Source organism: Camponotus floridanus, unplaced genomic scaffold (assembly GCF_003227725.1).
Source record: "Camponotus floridanus strain SB8 unplaced genomic scaffold, Cflo_v7.5 scaffold18, whole genome shotgun sequence".
Lineage (NCBI taxonomy): Eukaryota > Metazoa > Arthropoda > Insecta > Hymenoptera > Formicidae > Camponotus > Camponotus floridanus.
The window spans coordinates 1,651,069-1,677,102 of NW_020229303.1; the positions used below are offsets into that span (position 1 = coordinate 1,651,069).

Genomic DNA, 26,034 nt, shown 5'->3' on the forward strand with positions numbered 1-26,034 from the left:
GTGAGAGACTTCGTCAAGAGACTAAACAATAACACTTTTTTGATCCCCTTATGTGTAAAATTATTTTGTAAAAATATATTTTTTAAAATAGATTTTAAAATATATTATGTTTAAAATATATTTTTTTATAATATATATTTTAAATATAAGTTATATGTATATATCTTTAAATATATTTTTCAGAAATTTTGTGATTTCTTTTATCATGTTTTATTTATTTAAAGATACAAAAATAATTTTACCTGCGCACAATAATTATTTTCAAAAATGTTGTTTACTTCATCTCGCTTCATATATGTATAGATAATGTGGATATATATTTGTTTTTTATAGCTCGCGTGTTATGTTCTATGACTCTACCGTTGCGCTTCATTCTGGTAAGTTATTTTAAATTATTTTAAATTATTTAAAGAAAATTATTTTTACGTATGTTTTAACCTGGAAATTTTTAGAATTATAGGATTTGCGAATATTATATCAATTCGTGAATATTTAAGTGTGCAATGCTACAGTAGTTAAATATATTTTTCTGCATTATTTATTTTTATATAAGTTGCTTGAAAAACACATATGTAAGTTCAAATTTCGCGAAAAAATACGATAGCAAAAAAATTCTTGGCAATTAAGTGATAAAAATAATTGAGATCATTTTATTTCACGTAATAATTTTTGAGAATTTATAAGAGTTTGTAAGGCTAGCTAATTACAGGCTACATTTAAATATTCATGAATCGTACAGTATTATTAGTACAGTAATATTTGCGCATCCCTCTAGATCTTCGTGACCTTCTTTTCTCTTCACAAGAAGTAAAATTTTGACCTGGCATAATTAAATATTAATTTGTTATTGTCCGAAATTTCGAATGTATTGCTCTCAATTAATAGAAAAAATTATTACTAAAGATAAAAGTAGCTTTATGTTAATGTTTTTTCACTAAAAAAAACATTTATAGCATTTATACTTTTAAATAAAATATAAATACTCTAGAATTAATTAAAGATAATGCAAATAAATTGCAAAAATTAAATTTTTACCTTTTGCAATAGTATTAAAACAATAAAATAGTTCAAAAAAGGAGGAAAATTAACAATATTACTTTGACATTAAATTGTTTTCAAAATCAATTGCTATCGAAATATTCTAGTTTTGAAATTGTTTTCGCAAAATAATTTCGAAAATATAATCGAAAAAATTTCATCACGCTCATATCGCTACAAGAATAAATTATTAATGTAATTACTTTCGATTTTAGTATTAAAATGTTTCGCGAATTATTTACTTTTGCGATAAACCAATATTAAATTTATTGCTTATCATTGAAATTAGATAAGAGATTAAATAAATTAATTTTAATTGTGCCTTATATAATTGTGCTAAATTTAATTTCTCGTAATTCCGAAACGAAAGGACAATCAATTCCACGTCGACAGCGCGAAATTACGAGCCGGTTAACTTTAGATAAGATTACGGGCGCATTGTTTATCCATCATCATTGTAACTACTCGACAGAGGTATGCATAAAGGATCGTGACATTGATTCGCCTGTTCATGTGATTATGAAGCGTAATTCAATACACTCTTATAGCATTCTAAAGATGCGTTCAGACTTTTATCTAATTAATAGTCGCGTGCCGAGATAAATTATCTTTTTATTCAATAGAATTATATCGACGTGAATGAATAAATGAATGAATGAAACTTGTAACTTATATATCCTTCAATTTTTTGATACACGAATCGATGTTTATTATCTAGGAACGCCTGTGTGAGATTTTTGCACGCGTAATTTTTGATAATATTTTATAATCGATTTTTTCTCAATTAATCTATCGAGCACGAAGTCTATCGATGAAGGTGAATTTAAATAACACGTGCAAATTCTTTTTCGAGCACTCGCGAGCGGCTCTTCTGGCGTCAATTTCCCTTCTCTCTCTCTTCGCCCCCGACTAATTAAACAGGCGCTAATCGCGGAGGCTGAGGAAGAGACATAGAATTGCGTCGCGCGAAACAAACCGCCATCGCACCATCGCGACTCTCCCACTCCCTCAGCCTCCTTACGTCTAGGTCTGGCGTTTCGCAACGTGATAAGGCATCTGCATGACCAACGCCTTTGTGAATTTCGCTGGTCGCAAGATGTGCCGCGCGCCGGACATCGCGGAGCCAGTGTAATAATAATAATCAGGCCGCATACGCATCGGTCAGCGATAAGTGATAAGTTCGATAACGGTGCAGCAGTTCCCTCGTTAGCCTCTCTCTTAAGGCGTCGATATTTTTTCTCAATAAAACTGTCTCAAATTCAATGTTTCTTCATGTAATTAATAGGCGAAAAATTCTACAAGTGTCTTACAATAGTACGAAATATTTCAGGAATGCAAGATATACAGGGTGGACCGAAAATCTGGATACAGTCGAATATCTCGTATAGAATGCATTTTAGAAGAAAATGCTTTAGACAAAAGTTGTAAGGATTAAAAAAATGTATTTAACTGTAATATCCATTTGACATTAAGTGGCGTCGCTAAGGTCAGGGCAAAGTCAACTCGAATTTTTTAAATGGAACCCCCTATTTTTCATTGCATATTCTTGTAGCTTATCTCGAGAGCTTTCCAAAATACTATAATAAAGTATCTTTTCATCGAGTACTTTTCGAATTATGAGGCTTGAAATAATTTTTTAATTTTTATATAAATCATAAAATAAAACATTCATTTTTCGATGATCGTACCTTAATACTTTTATATATAAAATAATAAAATAAATCAATTGGTGTAAAGAAAACACATAATTGTTTCGAATTTGCAATTAACATATTTTTTCTTCGAAACAACTATGTGTTTTCTTTAGACCAATTGATTTCTTTCATTATTTTGTATATAAAAGTATTAAGGTAAAATAATCGAAAAATGAATATTTTATGGTTTTATAGATATTTTATGGTTTATGTATAATTAAGAAATTACTTCAAGCTTCGTAATTCGAAAAGTATTCAATGAAGAAATACTTTATTATAGTGTTTTGAAAAGCTCTCGAGATAAGCTACAAGAATATGCAATTAAAAATAGGGGATTCCATTTAAAAAATTCAAGTTGACATCTCCCTGATCTTGGCAACGCTCGATGTCAAATGGATTTTACAGTTAAATATATCTTTTTAATCCTTACAACTTAATCTTTACAACTTTAATCTTTACACCTTTAATCTTTACAACTTTTGTCTAAAGCATTTTGTTCTAAAATGCATTCTATACGAGATATTCGACTGTATCCAGACTTTTGGTCCACCCTGTATAAATTTGCACTCGTATAAGAATGAATTTTATCGCAGAAAAAAATGCGCCAATGGAAATCCTCGGCACTTCACACTTCCATAATCAAATGATTGGAAAATAATTGGAATACACTTGATACTAAATTTTTGCACGAGATAAAAAAAAATAAAGCGTAAAAGTATTCCATTGGAATTCTATTAAATGACGTACGTAAATAATTCTAAGATAATAAACGTCGCGTAAAAGTAACATGTGTAATTCTGTGAATACGTATCTTTAAATCGACGTACAAATGTGTACGCGGCTTTATATTTACGCCGTTCATTCCGTTTGACGTTCATTGAGAGCCCTTCGCGTGTTGCAAGAGGAGAATGGAAACGTAACTTTTTCTACTTACTTATCTCGCTGCTCAAGTCGTACGCATTTAAGAAACTGTTGTTCGAGCACTCCATAGTACTTGATAAACGATCATGTATCTAGAAAACAAAGAAGACACTTATTAAACGATCGCAAAAATTAATATTGGATTACAAATCTGATAAAGATACGTATTAACATGCAATTATTTATGTATAATTATTGTATTCATTAAACAATGTATTAATATTTATTATGGAAACGTGATCTTAATTATAAGATATTTAATTGGCACTTTTTCAAGGGAAAAATACAAAAAAATTTTTAAATATTTAGAATAAACCCCTGAAAAATTTCGAAAAATATAAATTTTATAGAAAATTATTTCGAATAAAAATTGCGTTTAAAACGATTTTTTTATTGCATATTCTTGTAGCTTACCTTAAGAGCTTTCTAAAACATTCGAATTAAATTATTTTTCATTAAGTACTTTTCGAATTATAAGACTTGAAATAATTTCTTAATTTTATACAAACTATAAAATATCTTATAAAATAGTCATTGTTTGATGATGTTATCTTAATATTTTTAGATACAAAATAATGAGAGGAATCCATTGATATAACAAATACATAGTAATTTAAGAAAAAAATATATAATTTGCAATTAACAGTTACAAACAAGTCCGAAACAATTTCCCGTAAAACTTGTAATTATCGAAATCTTTCAGAACTTCCATATTTTTCCCTCATTCTGTATAATTAATATGTAACATAACTTTAACATAATAACATAACTTTCATATAACAGTTATATAATTTTTAATATAACAGTTATATACTGCTTATATTTTTTCGAAATATTTGAAAGAACGTTTCGTACTCTCTGAAAATTAAAAGCTCTACGAAAGGCTTTGGAAACGATATTTCGAAATTTTTCAGAACTTCCATATTTTTCCCTCATTCTGTATAATTAATATGTAACATAACTTTAACATAATAACATAACTTTCATAAACAGTTATATAATTTTTAATATAACAGTTATATACTGCTTATATTTTTTCGAAATATTTGAAAGAACGTTTCGTACTCTCTGAAAATTAAAAGCTCTACGAAAGGCTTTGGAAACGATATTCCACCCACGCGACCGAATTACAACGAATATATGCGAGATGCAGAGAGAAAGAGAGAGAGAAAGAGAGAGAGAAAGAAAAGAAGAGAAGAGGAAAGGAGCACGAACAATCGGAATGAGTATGCGAGATTCAACAAGTGCACCCGCGGCAGCGAGTGAGTCACCGAGAAAGAAATACGAGGAATAAAATATTGAACGCGCGCGCGCGCGCGCGCGCATCGCGTGGGCATCATCGCTGCCTGGCCGGATCGGGATGAGGAAAAAAAAATGTGGGAGTGCGTGATTCAGCGCCTACATAACTGAAGAATCAGGATCTCGCGGCGTAAACAACCGTAAGATAAATAAAGATATAGAGCCTCTGTCGATACCGATTCGTCGCGTCAAACCGTGTGGTCCGATATGGACTCTTTCTTTATCGTTGCATTCCGTAAAAAGACGCTTCGCAGCACTCGAATTAATCGATAGAGACGCACAGGTAATGATTAAATAAAGAGACATCGAGATATTGCCTGCGTCGAATTCAATCAGCTGATAAAGAGATGCGTCATTAATTAAAAGAAAATAAAGACTCCTTTTCTTTGCTATTATTTTAGCGCTGAAGAATGAACGTGAGCTCTAAATACACGGTGTTAAAAAAGTCTGGACACGGTCGAATATCTCGATAAGGAAGAGTTTTACTAGAAAGTGTTTCGGACAAAAGTTGTATGGTTTTAAAAGAGACATAAGATGGTGTCATTAATTTGAATCTTAAATAGTTACTTGAAGCGTTCACATGAAAGTCACCCTCAATTTTTTAAATGGAACCGCCTATTTTTTATTACATATTCTTGTAGCTTACCTCGAGAGCTTTCCAAAACACTATAATAAAGTAAGTTTTCATCGAGTACTTTTCGAGTTATGAGGCTTGAAATGATTTCTTAATTTTTATATAAATCATAAAATAAAATATTCATTTTTCGATTATCTTACCTTAATACTTTTATGTACAAAATAATGAGAGGAATCAATTGGTGTAAAGAAAACACATAGTTATTTAAAAAAAATATGTAATTAATTGCAAATTACATATTTTTTTCCAAACAACTATGTGTTTTCTTTACATCAATTGATTCCTCTCATTATTTTGTACATAAAAGTATTAAGGTGAGATAATTGAAAAATGAATATCTTACATGATATTTTACGGTTTACGTAAAATTAAGAAACGATTTCAAGTCTCATAACTCGGAAAGTATTTAATGAAAACTAACTTAATTATAGTGTTTTGGAAAGCTCTCGAGATAAGCTACAAGAATATGTAATGAGAAAGAGTGGGTTCCATTTAAGAAATTGCAGGTGACCTTCATATTACTCTTCAAAGTCAATCCAATGGTACCATGTTAAGTCGCCCTCGAAGCCATACAACTTTTTTCCGAAGCACTTTCCAGTAAAACTCTTCCTTATCGAGATATTCGACCGTGTCCCGACTTGTTTAACACCGCGTATATCCGTAATCATGTAAAAAAGATTGAGATAATATTAATTAAGATACATAGATTTTCTCGCGCGCAAGAAAAATCGCATGTTTATTTTTCATCACGAATTTTACGGGGATCGAAGTCGAGCGATTCGACATCGAGGCGCCAATCAGGGTTGCAAAGTTGCGTATCGCAGAGATTTCAGCGAAGCGTTATCAGCAAACAGATAAAATTGGATTTTCAGCTAATTGTAAAAATGCAACGCGCGAACGTTTGGAACGATTGCATTCTGGCGCATTCGAGCGACAGTCGTCTTGAACGCAACGTGACGTTGCGTTTCTGATTGCGATAGCGTCGCACGCGACGACGACGAGTAATATACAGGGTGTCCCGAAATTACCGCACTTTCACTCCCACCTCTACCCCAGAGATCGAGAGAAACGATTGCAGCGACGAAAAATGAGATTCTACCCTATAAACCTAGAATACCAAGTATAAATTAAGCCAAGGGTTTTGAGATTTTTACTTAAAAAAAAACAGTCTACATAAAATTGCATATAATAGATATAATATATATAATAAATATATATTTATTATATATATTATATACATTTATTATATATATAATATATATAATAAATATATATACCATAAATTTGGTGACTTTTATAAATTTGTTTACACTCGAAATAAAATAAAAAAATTTGCCGAATAAATTAGAGCGCGAGTTTTATTCGGCCGTGTGTATAATTAATTTTCTTTTAATTTTATGGATTTAATCCACTTGTACATAACGCCGTCCAATTAAAGCAGATATATTGCCATCCTTCGAGCCGCTTCGCGAGGCAGCGACTTTCTGTCGTTTCGCAGGAATTCCCTGAGGACGACCGACAGGTGCGCGCGATGTCTCGCACAAGAGGGAGAAGGAAGGAGAGACGGAGAGAGAGAAAAAAAGAAAATTCGTTCCACCTGCATGTATTCTCGCTTCAAGGTTCCCGCCGACCCGAACGTGCCGCGCTTAAACTACACACGATTTCACCTTAACGTTATGCGCCGACGTAAACGGTAGCAATATAACGCCCGTCGACACCGCTTACGTAAGAACGAAACGCTCGAGGAAGCTCGACTTATCTTGGCGCGCGTCAGGAGTCCAGACACGACGTCGGCCACGAACTCTTAATACGAACATTCCAAGGGCAACGGGAATTCCATGGATATTCTCGTTTCGCCGCAAAAACCCATATTGTACCATTTCACAGTCATCTTGCCAGATCCTCGTGGTCTTTTACGAATCTTGAATCTCTCTGTCCAATTATTTGACATACGTACGAAACTATCCAAGCAACGGAATCGTTCAATCATATCGAAATTTTGGGTTTTATAGAGAGGGAATGTTATTATAAAATAAATTATAATATAAAATATGTAAGAATTATTATAGAAATATTATAATAATATATAATAATATATAATAATATTATATAATAATATTTAATAATTATATTATTATAATATTATTATTATAATATTATTATAATTCTTATTCTTATATTATTATAATATTAATAATTATTATAATAATATTATAATAATATAAGAATTATAAGCATAATTATGGAGAATGTTATTATAAAATAAATTAGAATATAAATAAATTATATTATAAAATAAATTATTCATAATTATTCAGTAATTGGCTTGCTATTCGTAACTCGAACGAAATCGATATTTAAAACAAGCACATTAAAAAGAGATAAATATTAGGGAGTCAATTTAAGATTTAAAAAAATGACAGTGCCAAGAAACTTCCGATTTTTCAATCATTTCTGCAAGAAAAATCGCACTGAATTTTGTGTAATTAAAGTGCGATTTTAGTTTATTATTAAAAAATTCGATAAGTATATTCAAAATTGCTTAAATTAATTATTTAATATTCATGGAGGTAAATTGAATAGATATAATAGATGTCAAAGCGAGACATTTCCTGCTCAGAAAACCAATATTAACTACTTAATATTAAGAGCAAATAGAAGCAAAGATATCGACAATTTCGTACGGATTCGCCTAAAGTCTATTAATGCCAGCAATAATTATACATAACATATACATTTATTGATATAATCGAATTTTAAATTTTCGTAAAAGAATTTAAGTAAAATTCAAAAGCAGAATTCTTAAAATTGGAAAATCCAAGGAACTTTCCGTGGCCGACTTATGTATTAATCACCGTTTGAAAAATGATTCAAAAACTTCCGTATTTGTTTGTTTGAGTCAATTGCCTCGGTTTTTTTTTTACAAGGTTTTTCCTTCCCGATATCACGATCGCGCGGCTGACTTTCGAGAGAGAATCTCTGGAGAGATATGGGTATGAAGCAATCATGCGTGACCGAGATATAATCATCGGTCGTGTATCGTGTATTACGACAAACCATATAATTTTCGAAGCGAAGGGTCACGTGATAACCATTGGACGATTACACACGTGACAAGAGATACGAAATAATCATTTTACATATTTTTCGAAGAAATTTAAAATCTCATTTTCCTCTCGGGACACATCGTAGCTCTTTCCTCCGCCTCCCCCGCCCCTTCGTTTCCATCCCATCCTTCCCGAGATACGCCTCGTCGTGAAATAGCGCGAGATATATGCGTGTCATGCGATAATTGCAATAAAATTCTAAATTTAATATTTTATTTTCGACCGCACGCGAGACGCCCTCGTCTCGATATCGGAAATGTCGCGACGACGTTTCGATGAATCGGCACGACCGATAAATCCAAGCCGACAACGACGACTTTTCCACCAGCTCTGACCTCTTACACGCGCGTGTGCACGATCCCGCTCTTGCGATCGGATTTCTGCTACGCCTCGCTCGATTATTTCACAATATTATGCCGCTCGAGCTACATCGAGCTACATCGAGCTACATTTGACGAAATTAATCTATTTCGCAAACGAGATATTTCGCATGCTTCTTTAACTAAAAAAAATGTCGATCGATGAAAAACAAAAATATAAAACGTCGAAACTTCAAATAAATATCCGATATTTAATGTAGGAATGTTTTAATCGAATAAAAAAATATCTCGGGAGATGCTAGTGCATACTTGCCACATAACAGTTATATAATTGTTATATAACGTGTTATGTAGTTTTTTATTCTATTAAAACATTTGTATATTAAATATCGAATATTTATTTTATACAGTACTTTTCAATGAAATCTCTTTCTTTCTCTCTTTAACTTGAAAAGGATACATTATCTCACCGCATCCTTCATAATACGTTGCATTGCTTATCGAGGCATTTATATCGAACGTGTCCTTTATCGAGGATCCCCGACGAGGCTATTCGACCTGTTCTATTAAACCCTTATTACACCTCGAGAATACCATTTTTCCCCATCAAGCTACATTTGACGAAATTAATCTATTTCGCAAACGAGATATCTCGCATGCTTCTTTAACTAAAAAAAATGTCGATCGATGAAAAACAAAAATATAAAATGTCGAAACTTCAAATAAATATCCGATATTTAATGTGGGAATGTTTTAATCGAACAAAAAAATATCTCGGGAGATCCTAGTGCATACTTGCCAAATAACATTTATATAACTGTTATATAACGTGTTATATATTTTTTTATTCTATTAAAACATTTATACATTAAATATCGAATATTTATTTCATACAGTACTTTTCAATGAAATCTCTTTCTTTCTCTCTTTAACTTGAAAAGGATACATCATCTCACCGCATCCTTCATAATACGTTGCATTGCTTATCGAGGCATTTATATCGAACGTGTCCCTTATCGAGGATCCCCGACGAGGCTATTCGCCTGTTCTATTAAACCCTTATTACACCTCGAGAATACCATTTTTCCCCATCAAGCTACATTTGACGAAATTAATCTATTTCGCAAACGAGATATTTCGCATGCTTCTTTAACTAAAAAAAATGTCGATCGATGAAAAACAAAAATATAAAACGTCGAAACTTCAAATAAATATCCGATATTTAATGTAGGAATGTTTTAATCGAATAAAAAAATATCTCGGGAGATGCTAGTGCATACTTGCCACATAACAGTTATATAATTGTTATATAACGTGTTATGTAGTTTTTTATTCTATTAAAACATTTGTATATTAAATATCGAATATTTATTTTATACAGTACTTTTCAATGAAATCTCTTTCTTTCTCTCTTTAACTTGAAAAGGATATATCATCTCACCGCATAATCCTCCATAGTACGTTGCATTGCTTATCGAGGCATTTATATCGAACGTGTCCCTTATCGAGGATCCCCGACGAGGCTATTCGACCTGTTCTATTAAACCCTTATTACACCTCGAGAATACCATTTTTCCCCATCAAGCTACATTTGACGAAATTAATCTATTTCGCAAACGAGATATCTCGCATGCTTCTTTAACTAAAAAAAATGTCGATCGATGAAAAACAAAAATATAAAATGTCGAAACTTCAAATAAATATCCGATATTTAATGTGGGAATGTTTTAATCGAACAAAAAAATATCTCGGGAGATCCTAGTGCATACTTGCCAAATAACATTTATATAACTGTTATATAACGTGTTATATATTTTTTTATTCTATTAAAACATTTATATATTAAATATCGAATATTTATTTCATACAGTACTTTTCAATGAAATCTCTTTCTTTCTCTCTTTAACTTGAAAAGGATATATCATCTCACCGCATAATCCTCCATAGTACGTTGCATTGCTTATCGAGGCATTTATATCGAACGTGTCCCTTATCGAGGCTATTCGCCTGTTCTATTAAACCCTTATTACACCTCGAGAATACCATTTTTCCCCATCCGTGTGCGCGGCCGACCGTTCGTGATCGAGATGTTAATGAAATCCTCGCGGCACGATTAACACGGTGACCTTAAGTAATGTGTCCTCGCTCGCCTTTGACCCCCACCGCAAACAACATCAAGTGCTCGTTCCGTCAAAGAGGGAAGAAAGAAAGAGCGGACATCGATAATACAAAGAGTCTGTTTCCGTGGTATATTTGAAAAACTGCTTTGTGTTGCAAATTTCATACATATATATATATATAATTTTAAATTAATGATATATATTATATATTATATTATATTATATGTTTATTTGTTTATATTTATTTATTTATATTTATTTATTATATATTTATTTTCTATAAATAATCCTAAACTTCTTTTAAAAAAATATATTAATATGTATTAATAATATATTAGTATAATTTTAAGAGAAATTTAGAATAATTTATAGGAAAAATATGAATGGCTTTTATTGAACAGAAAACGAGATTACCTGGTAAACAAAATCATTCCCCCGTTCACTTTATGGTTCACTTACTTTCGATATTTTCCTCTTATTATACGCCTGCATTTTGCTTCTTGTTCTCGTTATATCCGAACATTTTTAACGATAAAAGTGAAGTTTGTACGAAATATGACCTGACGGGTCTTTTCGTCGAGACATTCCTCAACGCTTTCGTGTGCTAAAATGCCATGACGCACCGGTGACGTGTTTACGCGATGTAGACGAGTTTTATTCAGTACTGCGCGTTTCTTGCACGCAATCCGCAAGCATTGCAGAAATTCATCGCGAGGAAAGACGAGAGCGAAAATTTGACAGATACGTCAGTTTGACAGAAATTGTAAAATCAAGATCCAAGAGACACGAATGATGGCCCTAGAAGAAAACGAGGATTAAACAAAATTTTTCAGATATATTTAAACATACACAGAAAAAAAGGACATTCTTGTTTTGAAAATATATTTAGTTTTAACATGGAAATCTTGAAATGAGATTATATATTGCGTTAATTAAAGAAAAATATAATTGCTCCAATAATTGCTTACTTGAATGAAACCATTTTATATAATTGAATCAAAAAAAATATATTCATATGATTTAAGATTTAATTTTCTTGAAAGGAAAAGAAACAATGTTAGATGGAAAATAACATTTTCAAATCAAAGATTATAATTTTCTTAAAGTAGAATTAAATAATTATATATTCTTGAGGTGACAATTGCAATACTAAAATAAGACTATAATATTGTTGACATTTAAAATTATTAAATTCTTCCAAGAAGATTTTAAATTGTTACGTACATACGAAACAATGAACGCGTTAGTTTAAGTATATAAGTTTCGATTTGATTGACATTTATTTTTTTTCTGTAATATCGAATTATTAGACCTTCGTCACATCTATAAAATTATAAAGACCACACAGAAAAAAAGGACATTCTTGTTTTGAAAATATATTTAGTTTTAACATGGAAATTTTGAAACGAGATTATATATTGCGTTAATTACAGAAAAATATAATTGAATGATTAATATAATTGCTTGAATGAAGCATTTTATATAGTTCAATAAAAAAATATATTCTTATAATTTAAAATTTAATTTTCTTGAATGGAAAAGAAACAATGTAAGATGGAAAATAACATTTTCAAATCAAAGATTATAATTTTTTTAAAGTAGAATTAAATAATTATATTGCTCGTTTCTTAATTATCATGTTAAATAATTATATATTCTTGAGGTGACAATTGCAATATTAAAATAAGACTATAATATTGTTGAAATTTAAAATTATTAAATTCTTCCAAGAAGATATAAATTATTACATATATACGAAACAATGAACGCGTTAATTTAAGTATACAAATTTTGATTTGACACTTATTTTCTGTGTCTTAAATATATGTTTTATACAAAAATAATGACAAATATGTGTCTCATGAAGGCACTTGTCTTCTTCTTTTAAATCTCTCTTGCAGTCTTTCTGTTCTTTCCTCTCTCTCTACTTTCTCCGTTATTTTCTCTTGCAATACTAGAAAAGGGACAACCCCGACCGACCATTCTGCTGCGTGTGCGTGATCACCAAATGACGAAGAGGATTGTCCTGAAGCGAAGTATTTTACATCGAGCAGCCTGGGAGAAGAAGGAGCAGGACGGAACCATCTTAAGAGGAACGAGGAAGAGAAACGTGCGTATGTGTGCGTGCGCGTGTGTGAGATACGCATGGCAAAGGAGAGCAGGAGGGCGCAGACGAGGCGGTGGGGCAGGTTCGTGGAATGATCCCGTCGTCTCGGGCGAACAACAGTCCGGTTCCTACGGAACTCCGACAGCCAGAGAACAGGCCTGGACTTTCTGCCAGACTGGTTGTTGCTCGCCCGTTCATTCGCCGAACCGTCTGCCCGTTCGCCTGCTGCCTGAGACGGCTCTTCTTTGCTCGCCATTGTCGACTTTATGACGGCTGTGTAGGACGTTGGCGACCGATCGGCGCCTTTTTTCTTTCCTTCTACAATGTACGGCTTGCACCGTACAATAATAGCTCCGATTCGATGCGAGCTCGAATCCCAAATTCTCTGTCTTGTCAAAAGTCGTCCACGTGATTCTTTGAACAATAAATACAGTTATTAGCAGAGAATAAAGACCGAGATAGTTTGTGTGTCACGAGTGCTCGAGGAATGACTTTTTCGCGGAATAAATAATAAAAGGTCCCTCTGAAAATAATTTCGAGTGAGAATTCAATTTAAGAATATTTCGAGATGCAAATCGATGAGACGGAATGCAGAATGATGCGTGATTAACGAGCGAGAAGACGAACGCGGTTGATCAATTGCACCAGAAAACTAGGGAAGGAACGAGAAAATTTCATTTGCAAAAAAACATTTAAACTGTTATAGTACTACGTGTGCTAGAAAAATATGTCACAAATAGAGACAAAAGAATAAAAAAACGCTCGTACATATGTTAAAGTGTGAAAATGTACCTGGCATAGGTCGTGGAGATTAATTTTTTGACGCGTTCCCTTTTTTTTTCAAGTTGAATAAATGAAATAATAAAATAAAAAAAATCTCCGGAAAGAGAGCAACTACTTCTGCAATTTCGCGCAAAAAAAAAAAGATTATAAAAGTGTCAAAGTGCACTCACATATCTCAAAATTGTACATTTTGCAAGAGAATGAATATATTAGTTCTCCCATGCGTACAATTTCTCGTTCTATATACACTGAGGGAAAAATTTGTTTAAATCAAATAAATTTGTTTTCTTGAAACTTTTGCTTTAGATGCAAGGAATTGTTTATTTCATTTAAGCAAAAGTATTTAATTTTAATTAAATATGCATGTTATATTAAGTACATTATTTTCATTTATATATTTTTTATATTTAAATAATATTTTCGTAAAATATATACTATAATTTATTAAATTAAATATATAATTTTTTAAAATTAAAAGATTCAAAATTTTTGGGAATAAAAAATGCATTTTAATAAATATTTTGTAAAATTAAAATAAAAATATTTAATTAAAAATTATATTTCTTTAAACAGATGTAAATAAATACTTAACTTAAGCAAACAGACGTTTTGAATACAAGTAAATACGTGATTAGTACCCATCGAATAAATAACTTTCTTGAGTTAACTAAAATTTCTTTATTTCAAGATAATTTTTTTCCTCAGTGTACTATTTAAAAATATCGCGCTTTTTTGAATTTTTTTCACTTCCGTGTTTATTCATTTCTCTCTCTCTCTCTCTATTTCTAATAATTAACATTAATTAATTACATCGACAAGCAGCGTATCAAGCTCGATAAATGCTTCGACTGTTGCTCACGGATCCTGGGATCGGGCGATACCATGAATGAAGCTCGTTAAATGCCTTTCGCGAAAACGAGAAAGCGGCACCGGAATGTTTCGTCGAAGAGCCAATCCTCGCGTTTAATAGCGCTCGCAACCGCCGCAATTTGTATTCTTTCGCCTTAATTACCGAGCTGGCGATAACAACCTCCTCCACCCCCGCTCCGCCCCCTCCTCCTCCCCGTGAACGAGCACGCGTTGCGCTCTCCCCGTGCCAATTAGAGCGCCTTTGTTGTCGCTCAATAATAATCACGTCGATCGGCCGCGCTCGAAAGGGACGTTTGCATCGGTGCAATTCGTTGCACCCTAAAGACCGGCCGAGCCGATTGACGCCTCATAACGGCTCGATAAATTCATAGAGATTGCATTTGTATCGCGTATCCGGCATTTCGCATTTTATTCCGTCACACCCATCCCGCGAGAGATCGATCGGGACGAGCTTTGCAAAATGCAATCGGGTCAAGCCCACTTTCGGCGAAATTTCATTCGATCCGCTTTTCACCCTGCCTCGATATTCCCAAAATCTCGTTCATCCCTCGTACTTTCGATCGCGAGCCATGTGTGATATTAATTGAAAAAAAGTTAAATTGTACCCCGTACAGTATGGACGTAGCAGTAATATAACAGTAATACAGGGTGATTCATTTTTATCTTGCAACAACAGGCAAATATTTTGAAAAATATGCGAGAGACGAAAAAATGTTTCGGACAAAAGTTGTATGATTTTAAAGGAGAAATAAGATGGTGTTATTAATTTGAGGTTACCCTCAATTTTTTAAATGAAACCGCCTATTTTTTATTACATATTCTTGTAGCTTATCTCGAAACACTATAATAAAGTATTTCTTCATTGAGTACTTTTCGAGTTATGAGGCTTGAAATAATTTCTTAATTTTAAATAAACCATAAAATATCTAGTAAAATATTCATTTTTCGATTACCTCACCTTAATACTTTTATGTACAAAATAACGAGAGGAATCAATTGGTGTAAAGAAAACATAGTTATTTAAAAAAAAATATGTAATTAATTGCAAATTATTTTTTTCGAAACAGCTATGTATTTTCTTTACACCAATTAATTCCTCTCATTATTTAGTACATAAAAGTATTAAGGTAAGATAATCGAAAAATGAATATTTTACAAGATATTTTTAGACGGTTTATGTAAAATTAAGAAACGATTTCAAGCCTCATAACTCGAAAAGTACTTAATGAAAACTAACTTAATTATAGTGTTTTGGAAAACTCTCGAAATAAGCTACAAGAATATGTAATGAGAAAGAGTAGGTTCCATTTAAAAAATTGAGGGTGACCTTCACGCGATCTTCAAGTAACTATTTACGATCAAATTAATGACATCATCTTACGTCTCCTTTAAAACCATATAACTTTCGTCTGAAACATTTTTTCGTATCTCGCATATTTTTCAAAATATTTGCCTGTTAAGATTAAAATGAATCACCCTGTATAACAGTAATATTCCGCGCTGTACGGGACTTTTCTCACGCGCGTGTTTTTTTTCACGTGACAATTTGTTCGTCATTAATTCGTTATTAGGGGCATATACGCGTTACGTGAATATCCGAGAGCGTGAAAGCAGGTGGGTTTACTTTACATCGATACTCGCTGTTTTCTTGCCACGTCCAATTAATGAAAGTAACTTGTTGCATACTGCGAGATTACGTAGTTGATCGCCCACGATCGCAATTGTGCGTGTTGCGTTTCAGATACGATCGGCCAACGTTCGCGATGTGTGACGGGGGCTCTTTCGTGCTCCGTGCAATGAAATCGTTAATTATCCGCCCGATTGTCCTCGAATGATAAATCGCCTACCATATTAACCGTTAATTGCAAGAAAGATCGAGCGAAAATTCATTCGGATAATATACGTTGCCGAATAATTTTACGACACGAATACCGTTAGATGCTGACGGAATAGAATCAAGATAATCGCGTAGATACGTATGTATTTTAATTAATGTATTTTAATTTTTAATTAATTCATTTTAATTTAATTCTAAATTTAACAGTGTATTTTTTTTTTTTGACAAGATTAGATGTTATTAAAAGATACAGATTTGTGAATAAGTAAAGGTTTCCCTTCAAAACAAACAATCGCGTAAATACGTAATGTATTTTAATTAATTTAATTCTAAATTTAACAGTTTTTATTTTTTTTTTTTAATTATAAATTTAACAGTTTTTTTTTGACAAGATTAGATGTTATTAAAAGATACAGATTTGTGAATAAGTAAAAGTTCCCCTTCAAAACAATAAGTAAAGGTTTCCCTTCAAAACAAACAATCGTAGATACGTAATGTATTTGAATTAATTTAATTCTAAATTTAACAGTTTTTATTTTTTTTTAATTCTAAATTTAAGTTTTTTTTTTTTTTGATAAGATTATATGTTATTAAAAGATACAGATTTGTAAATAAATAAAGATTTCCCTTCAAAACAAACAATCGCGTAGATACATAATGTATTTTAATTAATTTAATTCTAAATTTAAGTGTATCTTTTTTTTTTTGGACAAGATTAGATGTTATTAAAAGATACAGATTTGTGAAGAAGTAAAGGTTTCCCTTCAAAACAAGCAACTTTGAAGGATCTTTTATATTTCTAAAATCGGTAAAATCGTTACAAGTTGATTGTCCAAAGGATTATTGTAAAAATCGAAATTTCCGAGATATAGAGAATTCTTGGAAGAAATTATTTTCAAAAATTACGCTAATCCTTTTTCGGTATATTTTTCCTCGAAAAGATTTTCAAAAGATACCCGAGGTCAATTCCCTGAAGGCCAGCCGTCCTTCCGGAACTGGCACACGTGTGAGAAGATCGCAAATATCTGGCAGATAACAGTGGGATCCCTTCTCGGTAGAGGAGTTTCGGGGATAATGAAACATGACTGAGATGATGGCAAAAAAGATGAACGGAAAAGATATCCCCGTCTATTCTGACCTGCTTCTGGCGATATGGAATAGATAAGATAGATAATCACCAAGATATATATCCCCGACATTTTTGTTGTATTTTTCTCAGAATGTGAGAGGAAGAGCCTCTTGTATTTACAATTTTATTTATATCCTTTTGTTTGGGTGGCGAACGGTTGAAAACGTCTCTCTAAAAAGCCCCCTCCTCCCTCCTCTTTCTTTCTAATCATCCATCGCGTACGTCGATCTATCCAAGCAATCCATTTCGATCAGCGATTCGCGTTACACGGCCTGTTATTCCTCGCTCGGACTCGATAAGCGACCAGGGGAGGGAAGAAAGAAACGTCGCGTAAACCTGACGTAAGCCAGGGTCTCGCGGGTCTCGCATAATTTCGCGGCAGATTTTCCATTTCGCGACGTCGCAGTCGGCGATAGCAAGGCCACGGTTAAAACCCTCATTATCGTCTCTCAATATGACGTGGTAGCGAGCCGATTCTCCTCCTCCCCCTCCTCACGCAAACGTAAGAGAGCGTATCCGCGTCCCTGAGGAGAGCCTCGTGTCTGATCACCCCGTCTCTCTCGCTCCCGAGGGATCCCCCTCTCTCTCTCACTCGTCGCTCGAGCTTTCTCGTGTCGCTCGCCCCGTCCTCCCCCCTCCCTCGCGCTCCCCTCCAGGATCGCGCGCCGATCTCCCCCCTCCCCGCCACCCCCTACCCACTCATCTCCATTCGTCGACGTCCCTCGGTGCGCGTTCGATACACGGAATCGCCTCGTGGTTCTCGGAAGGCAGCAGACTGTCGCCTGCTACGCCAGACGGCGCACCGCTCGCACCCGATCTCTCCCTCCCTCCCTCCCTCCATCTCTCTCTTTCTCTCTCTCGTTGCGTATTCGCCCACTGGCTCACCCACGGGGCTGCCTTCGCTCGCTCGCTCGCTCGCCCCCCCACCCCGCGCGCTCCGCTCCACTCCCCACCCTTACCCGCGCCACTACTCCATACGCTCTGTCTCGTGGCGCGGCCGGAGAGCCAGCCAGCTACACGGGACCCGCCAGTTACGCAACAATAACAACGCCGTGAGGAGGTTGTGTAGCGTCGTGCGGCGTGCGACACCGCAACGCGACACCGTGGATCGTATGGTGCGTCGAAGCGTTGGCGTTCGCGGGGAAATCACTTGTTGATAACGAAGCGGGAGGGAGGGATCGTGAGCGATAGATCGCGGATTCACCCCCCCCTCGAGTGAGCCCCCCGAGGTCGAGGAAGCCCCGATGAGTTTATCGAGCGCGATCCAGAGGAAACGAGGGAAAGGTAGACGCGCCAAGTGAGGAATCCCGATCGACGCGGGAAGGCTGTCTCGCCAGGAGAAAAACTCGAGGAGAGATCGAGGAAATCCGGAAATTCGACTCGAAACAGGACTCCTGGTTAACCGGAGCTTGCTGGTTACCCTGGGCACAGGTCGATTTCATCGCAACTGCTGGAGGTGTCGATCAGCGAGGAAGGTCAGGTCTGGATGATTGCTGGACACAGATCGATTTAATCAGTCAATACGTTCTGCTGGAGGTGTCAATCGAGGCTCGATGAAAGGAAGATCGTGTCGACGCGGTCCTCGATGAATGAGACGAGTGGCCACGAGGTAGACGTCAAGACGTGAACCGTCTCTCCTGTTCGGAGGAGCCGATCGGCAGGAACGAGGTCGGATAGATCGAACCGGGGGGGGGGGGAGGGGGGAGAGACGGGTGCCTCGCTGGCGGCGACTTGGCGTTTAGGCGCCAATGACGTCACCGGCCGAGTGAGGCGGGGGAATTCGCGGTCGGAGTTTCTCGCCGCGGTGCGTTCACGCGTCTCACCGACGATGATAGTGGCGCGCGATGACGGTAGTGGTGGCGACCACGCGGTAGTCGCGGTGTAGCTCGACTACGGTGGGGGGCGAAGGAGAGATCCCGCTGGAATCGCGCTGGCCGATTACGCTCTCGCATGTCGCTCGGGCAATGACTAATCGCGCGCGATCGAGTGCGTTAGCGAGGGATACTCACCGTGCGTTCTCGGAGCTGTCACTCGCCCTGGCCGTCGCCGTCGTCGTCGGCACCGGTTCCGATCGGCCGCGATTCGCATAGCAAACTCAAGTCATCTCAAGGAAGTGGATAACGAGGAGAGGAGAGAAGTCGGGTGCTCTCTCTCTCTCTTTCTCTCCTCGTGCGTGTGAATTGTGCGATCGTCGCCAGGAAGGAGGGAGAGGATACGACGAGGCAAGCGTGGAGTTCTTAAAATAGAAGAGTGACTCGGGCTTAAGTGCGCGGCGGGGGGACCGGTTGAGGAGGGGGGAGGGGGTGAATGCGTCGCCCGCTTCTTCCCCGTCTTCTCGCGCGTTGTTTCTGTGATACGTTTCAATTCTACGCTTCCTCGCGGGTGAACGGGAGGACCGAGAGTGTTTGTACGTATATAAATATATATACATCTCTCGCGGTGGTGTCTGTGCGTGTCTGTGCGTGATAATCTCTCTATGGTGCACGTGTGGTGGTGAGACGCGAGCGAGGCGGTATCGCGCAACTTGATTCTCTCTCTCTTTTTTCATCTCCTCCGCCCCGCGTCGTCATCGTCGTCGGAAAAGGAGAGAATTCGCCGGCGAGAGAATCCTCGAGAGAGAGCGAGAGGAGGCGTCGTCGTCCCCGCTCTCTCTCTCCTTCTCTCTCTCTCTCTGTCCCACGCGATGGATCGTGACTCGCGTTCGTATTCCTGCGGAGGCTGCGAGAGGACCGAGCTATGCCGATGGAGTAACAAGTGAGCGGCGAAGCGGCGTTGCCATGACGACAGGTGAACCATGAGTCTCCCCCCCGCCCGCCCTCCTCCTCCTCTTCCTCCTCGCCTTTCCCGCGGCCTCCCCTCCCCGCTACCACTCTCCGCTCGCGGTATGTTTGTCCCTCTTTCCCTGCGTGACCCCGTATACTCGCGAGATATGATGCGACAACAGTGCTTCTGTCTCTCCTTCTCTTTTTTTTGCATCTCTCTTTCCCTCTCTCTCTCTCTCTTTCTCTCTCTCTCGTATTGTAGGAGCGCTCTCCGATCTCGTCTCTCGGCTTCAAGTTCGCCACTTCGTTCCTCTCTCTCTCTCTCTCTCTCTCTCTCTCTCTCTCTCTCTCTCTCTCTCTCTCTCTCTCTCTCTCTCTCTCTCTATCTCTCTATCTATCTATCTATCTCTCTCTCCCTCTCTCTCTCTCTCTATCTATCTCTCTCTCTCTCTCTCTCTCTCTCTCTCTCTCTCTCTCTCTCTCTCTGGGCGCTTCGTTCTCCTTTTTCGGTCGCTCCCTTCCCTCCCCGCGACCTCGTCGCCCCGACACCGACGTATTTTCACGATACTCGGAAAGTTGAGCGAGATCGTGAGACGGAGAAGAGGAAGGGAGGGAGGGAGGGAGGGAGAGAGAGAGAGGAAGATTGGATTCTTCTCTGACCAGTTTTGTACATTGTGAAACGGCGTTGTAAAAATTTACGAGGGATGCCCGCGGTCGTTTATGTCGATGCCTTCGCGTCAGCATCGCTGGCGCCCCTGCTGGTCCCCCTCCTCCCCTCCCCCGTCTTCTTCCTCCTTTTTACAAACCGGACCGCGTGCGAGCGGATCGCGTACGCGATAGTAATTTCGGCCTTCGCGTGTAAAATGTATAAAACGATGCTTTTTTTCGCTTGAAAAGGGGTTTTTTTTTCTTTTTATCGCGCCGAGCTTGCTTTCCAATAAAAGGAGAAAAGGAGAATGGAGCGACAGTGCCAATCGTTTGACATTATCGTCGCTGAGACTAACGGGTTCCCATCCTTGAGTGTCTAATACAATTTTATTTATAAGCCTGCGGCCGTGCTTTATTTTTAACTCGCCAAAATGAACGTACGGGATGTATTTTCGCCCGATCTATAAAAACGAGTTTTGCTTAAAAAAAAAAAATCCTCTAATAATAGCAGGATGAACTTTAAATGTCTGAAAGCTCCTGTCGCTTCTCTTTTTCATTTCCTTCCTTTTTTATTCCTATTTCATTATTTTTATTTATTCCTCTACACTCATTATTATTATTGTTATTATTATTATTTTTTTTTCTAATGTAATGTGTCGTTCATAATTGATGTTATATTTTATAATTAACTCCGCGCATTTATGCAGTATGAAACATTGTTGTAATATTGTTGTAATGTTACAACAATGTTCCGTGTTGCATATATTGTAATTGCTCGTTTAAGGAGTGAAAATCCGAGGCGCGGAATAAATCAATACAAATGAATTAGGAGAGGCAGCGGAAATCATTATGCAGTTTTGCATTTGTTGCATTCTTGCAACCACATATTTTCTATTTGAAGTTGCTGAAGTTTCACTCGATGAATGAAAGTTTAATTGAAAAAGAGCAATTCCAAAAGGTTGCTTTCATCGCGAAAAATTAACGCGAGATCGAATACGTTAAGGCCATAAATTCGCAGGATATATATATATATATATATATATATATATATATATATATATATATAATTAATCGCAGATTCTCGCAATATCGTTTTGGATTATCTCTGGTCAAACAAGTACATGTGAACCTCGAAAGGTAGATACCAAAGTTGCAGAACGAGTAGAGATTGTCCAAGTCGCTTTGGAAAACAAAACCAAGATCGATGTAAAGGGAAAAGATTTTTGACGGAAATGTAATTTCTAAGATGCAATGACAGATGAAATATCTTTTTCCTCTCTCTATTCTTAATCTTGTGGAGATTCCCTCCTGATACTTTATTATTTTTCATCACTGATGTTGACTACTTTTTTTATTTATACAAATATAATGTAAATAAAATATTTTTATTTACAAATATAACTTTAGATATAAATTAAAAATAAAAATTAAAAATAAAAAGTTAAAAATATAAATTAAAAATAAAAAGTCAAAGAGTTAATAAACAGTTGCTCAAATACAAATATAAAATAAATAAATCCAGGTCGTTAAACAATTTATTTTTAAAGAGATACGTAACTATAGAATTTATTTATTTATATCTCGCAATTTTATTTATTAGAATGGGAAACTTTTTTTATCCAAACTCGACGTAAAAAATATCAATATCATATTTAAATAGGCGAATATATACAGGGTGTTTCTTAATAAATACGAAAAATTTTAGGAGATGATTCATTGTTGAAAATTAAGGGGGGATTTTCATATAAACATATATTCTTACATCCTTGCCTGTGTTGCACTCCTCCAAAAATAGAGGTGAAAATTAGATTTTTATTTTTTTATCAAATTTGGAACAACAAGTTAAAGACATGCAATTAGGTGGATATTTTCTAGAAAGAAAAAGAGTTAAAGGACACTTTTGTTTTGAAAATATCTTTAGTTTTAACATAGAAATCTTGAAATGAAATTATATATTACGTTAATTAAAGAAAAATATAATTGCTTAGTTGAATGAAGCCATTTTATATAGTTGAATCAAGAAAAATATATTCTTATGATTTAAGATTTAATTTTCTTGAATGTAAAAGAAACAATGTTGGATAGAAAATAACATTTTTAAATCAAAGATTATAATTTTCTTAAAGTACAATTAAATAATTATATATTTTTGAGACGACAATTACAATATTAAAATAAGATTATAATATTATTGAAATTTAAAATTGTTAAATTCTTCTAAGAAGATTATAAATTATTGCGTATATATGAAACAATGAACGCGTTAGTTTAAGTATAAAGTTTTGATTTGACACTTATTTTTTTCTGTGTAATATCGAATTATCAGACTATAATATAGTCTTATTTTAATATTATAATTGTCATCTCAAGAATATATAATTATTTAATTCCACTTTGAGAAAATTATAATCTTTGATTTAAAAATGTTATTTTTCATTCAACATTGTTTCTTTTCCATTCAAGAAAATTAAATCTTCTATCTTTATAATATTATTGAAATTTAAAATTATTAAATTCTTCTAAAAAGATTATAATTCGTTGCTTATATAGGAAACAATAAAAGTTAATTAAACGCGTTAGTTTAAGTATATAATTTTTGATTTGACACTTATTTTTTTCTGTGTAATATCGAATTATCAGACTATAATATAGTATTTTAATATTGTAATTGTCATCTCAAGAATATATAATTATTTAATTCCACTTTGAGAAAATTATAATCTTTGATTTAAAAATGTTATTTTCCATCCAACATTGTTTCTTTTCCATTCAAGAAAATTAAATCTATCTTTATCATATTATTGAAATTTAAACTTATTAAATTCTTCTAAAAAGATTATAATTCGTTGCTTATATACGAAACAATAAAAGTTAATTAAACGCGTTAGTTTAAGTATATAATTTTTGATTTGACACCTATTCTCTTTTCTATACAGGGCGAGATGTAGCATAATGTTAAGAAAAACCCTCTTAATTTTCGACAAAGGATCATCTCTGAAAATTTTTCACGCTTATTAAGAAACGCCCTGTGTACACATAATAATATTCCCTGGTAGCGAGGCATCGTTAGCCGCATTCGTTTGTGTAATCGCTCGCATACACGCGTCTGTTGCTCCAACTACGACGCCGTTTTAGCATGCTTAGCGCGTAGGCCACGCGATATTCCAAGTACGCTGGGCTATTTTCATGCTACGCCGAGTTAAGAAGACACGGAGAGCGAGCGGGAGAGTATAACGTCTATAGCGATGGTGACACGACGGCGAGAGAAGCGGCGACCGAGCCGTATAAAGCCGGAATCGACCAGGCTGCGAGTGGGATCGTCGGAATTTCTCTCGATTTGTCGTCTATTCGTGGCGGGGATTCTCGTCCGGAATTGTATACAAGCTCGATTCGAACTAGCGCGAATATATTCCCATACAAGAAGCGATAAAAATGCGCACATTTTTTTTTTTAATCTAGCTTTTCGAACAAATATTTACGATCGAGCGATAAATATCGCGGATCTTGGAAATATTGATTTACGTAGAATTATTTCTTTTTTTTTTTATATCCACGTGAATGATAAACAACAACTCCACATTTTTGTATCTGTAATTTCTTGAGAAAACGGAAAATGATGAGATGCGATTCGAGAATAAGTGGCCGCTATAATGCTTAATATTTCCTTGAAACAAGTATAAACACGCGATGAACTTGGCAGTTGTTTTGTGTGTAAACAATAGCACGCGAAGATGAGAGAAGTCCGCGGAGCAAGTTAAAGAAACGAGACGAATGAAGAGGATTCATATTCCGTAAACATCTCTGTTACGCTTTCGAACGTTCGGCCACGAATGAAAACCTATGTTATTTTCTAAAGCGACGTTATTACGTATTCTTGGAAAAATATGTCGATTGAGAAATGTTCAACTATTCAAGAATATGACTCTTTAATATTATATTATAATAAAAAATAATAAAAGTGCAATAAAATTTGCAATCGTGCCTGTCAAATTTGAAATTTTCTCATTTTTTTTACATAATTTTAATTTCAGATAATTCGATTAAATATATAATTTTAATTTTAGATAATTCCATTAAATATGTAATTTTAATTTTAGATAATTCCATTAAATATGTAATTTTAAAATTTTAGATAATTTCATTAACATGAAACATAATATAATCCTAATATAATAATTATATAACTTCTAAGTTAATAACTCTTATTTTAAAAAAATCTACGATAATAAATCTCGCGCGTAAATATTTATCGTTATAAGAATATCGATCCTACGTCAGTACAGATAATACAAACATGATATTAACATTCTCTTTATAAACATTTTGTATAAAAATATATGGAGATATTAAAGGATGGGAATCTCTCTCTTCACACATTGATTACTTTCGTAGAAATTTTTTCTCGCTACGATCTGTTAAAGAAATTTCTGTCAGGACATTTAATGTGCATCACAAAAAGAACGATTGATATCTTTTCATGAAATTATTTCTTCGTAATCGATTTGATCTGTTTGCCTATTTTTTTTTGCAATATAAATTACGCGAATTGCAAAAAATTGTAACACGATTAATCTGCTCTCCGTGCAAAATAAAAAGATATTATATAATATGACATTATAAATATTACATGAAGTGATACGCATAATGTTTAATCTGTTCGCGATAAATGTTGTTTTGAAATTAAAAAAATGTATTCATTTTCTAAAAATAACTTTATGCTTTGTACTATTTATATTTTTTATTTCTGACATATTATATACGA

The 26,034-nt window shown here is 35.0% G+C and overlaps 1 protein-coding gene across 1 annotated transcript in view; it reads left to right on the top strand.

Moving 5' to 3' along the window:
* The first annotated feature begins 19,596 nt into the window (after positions 1-19,596).
* Positions 19,597-26,034, top strand: part of LOC105249053 — a 34,407-nt gene continuing 27,969 nt past the window's right edge. The window contains exon 1 of the mRNA XM_011254210.3: positions 19,597-20,649. Within this exon, the coding sequence (XP_011252512.1) occupies positions 20,640-20,649 (10 nt within the window). The 5' untranslated portion in view covers positions 19,597-20,639. The remainder of the gene's footprint in view (positions 20,650-26,034) is intronic.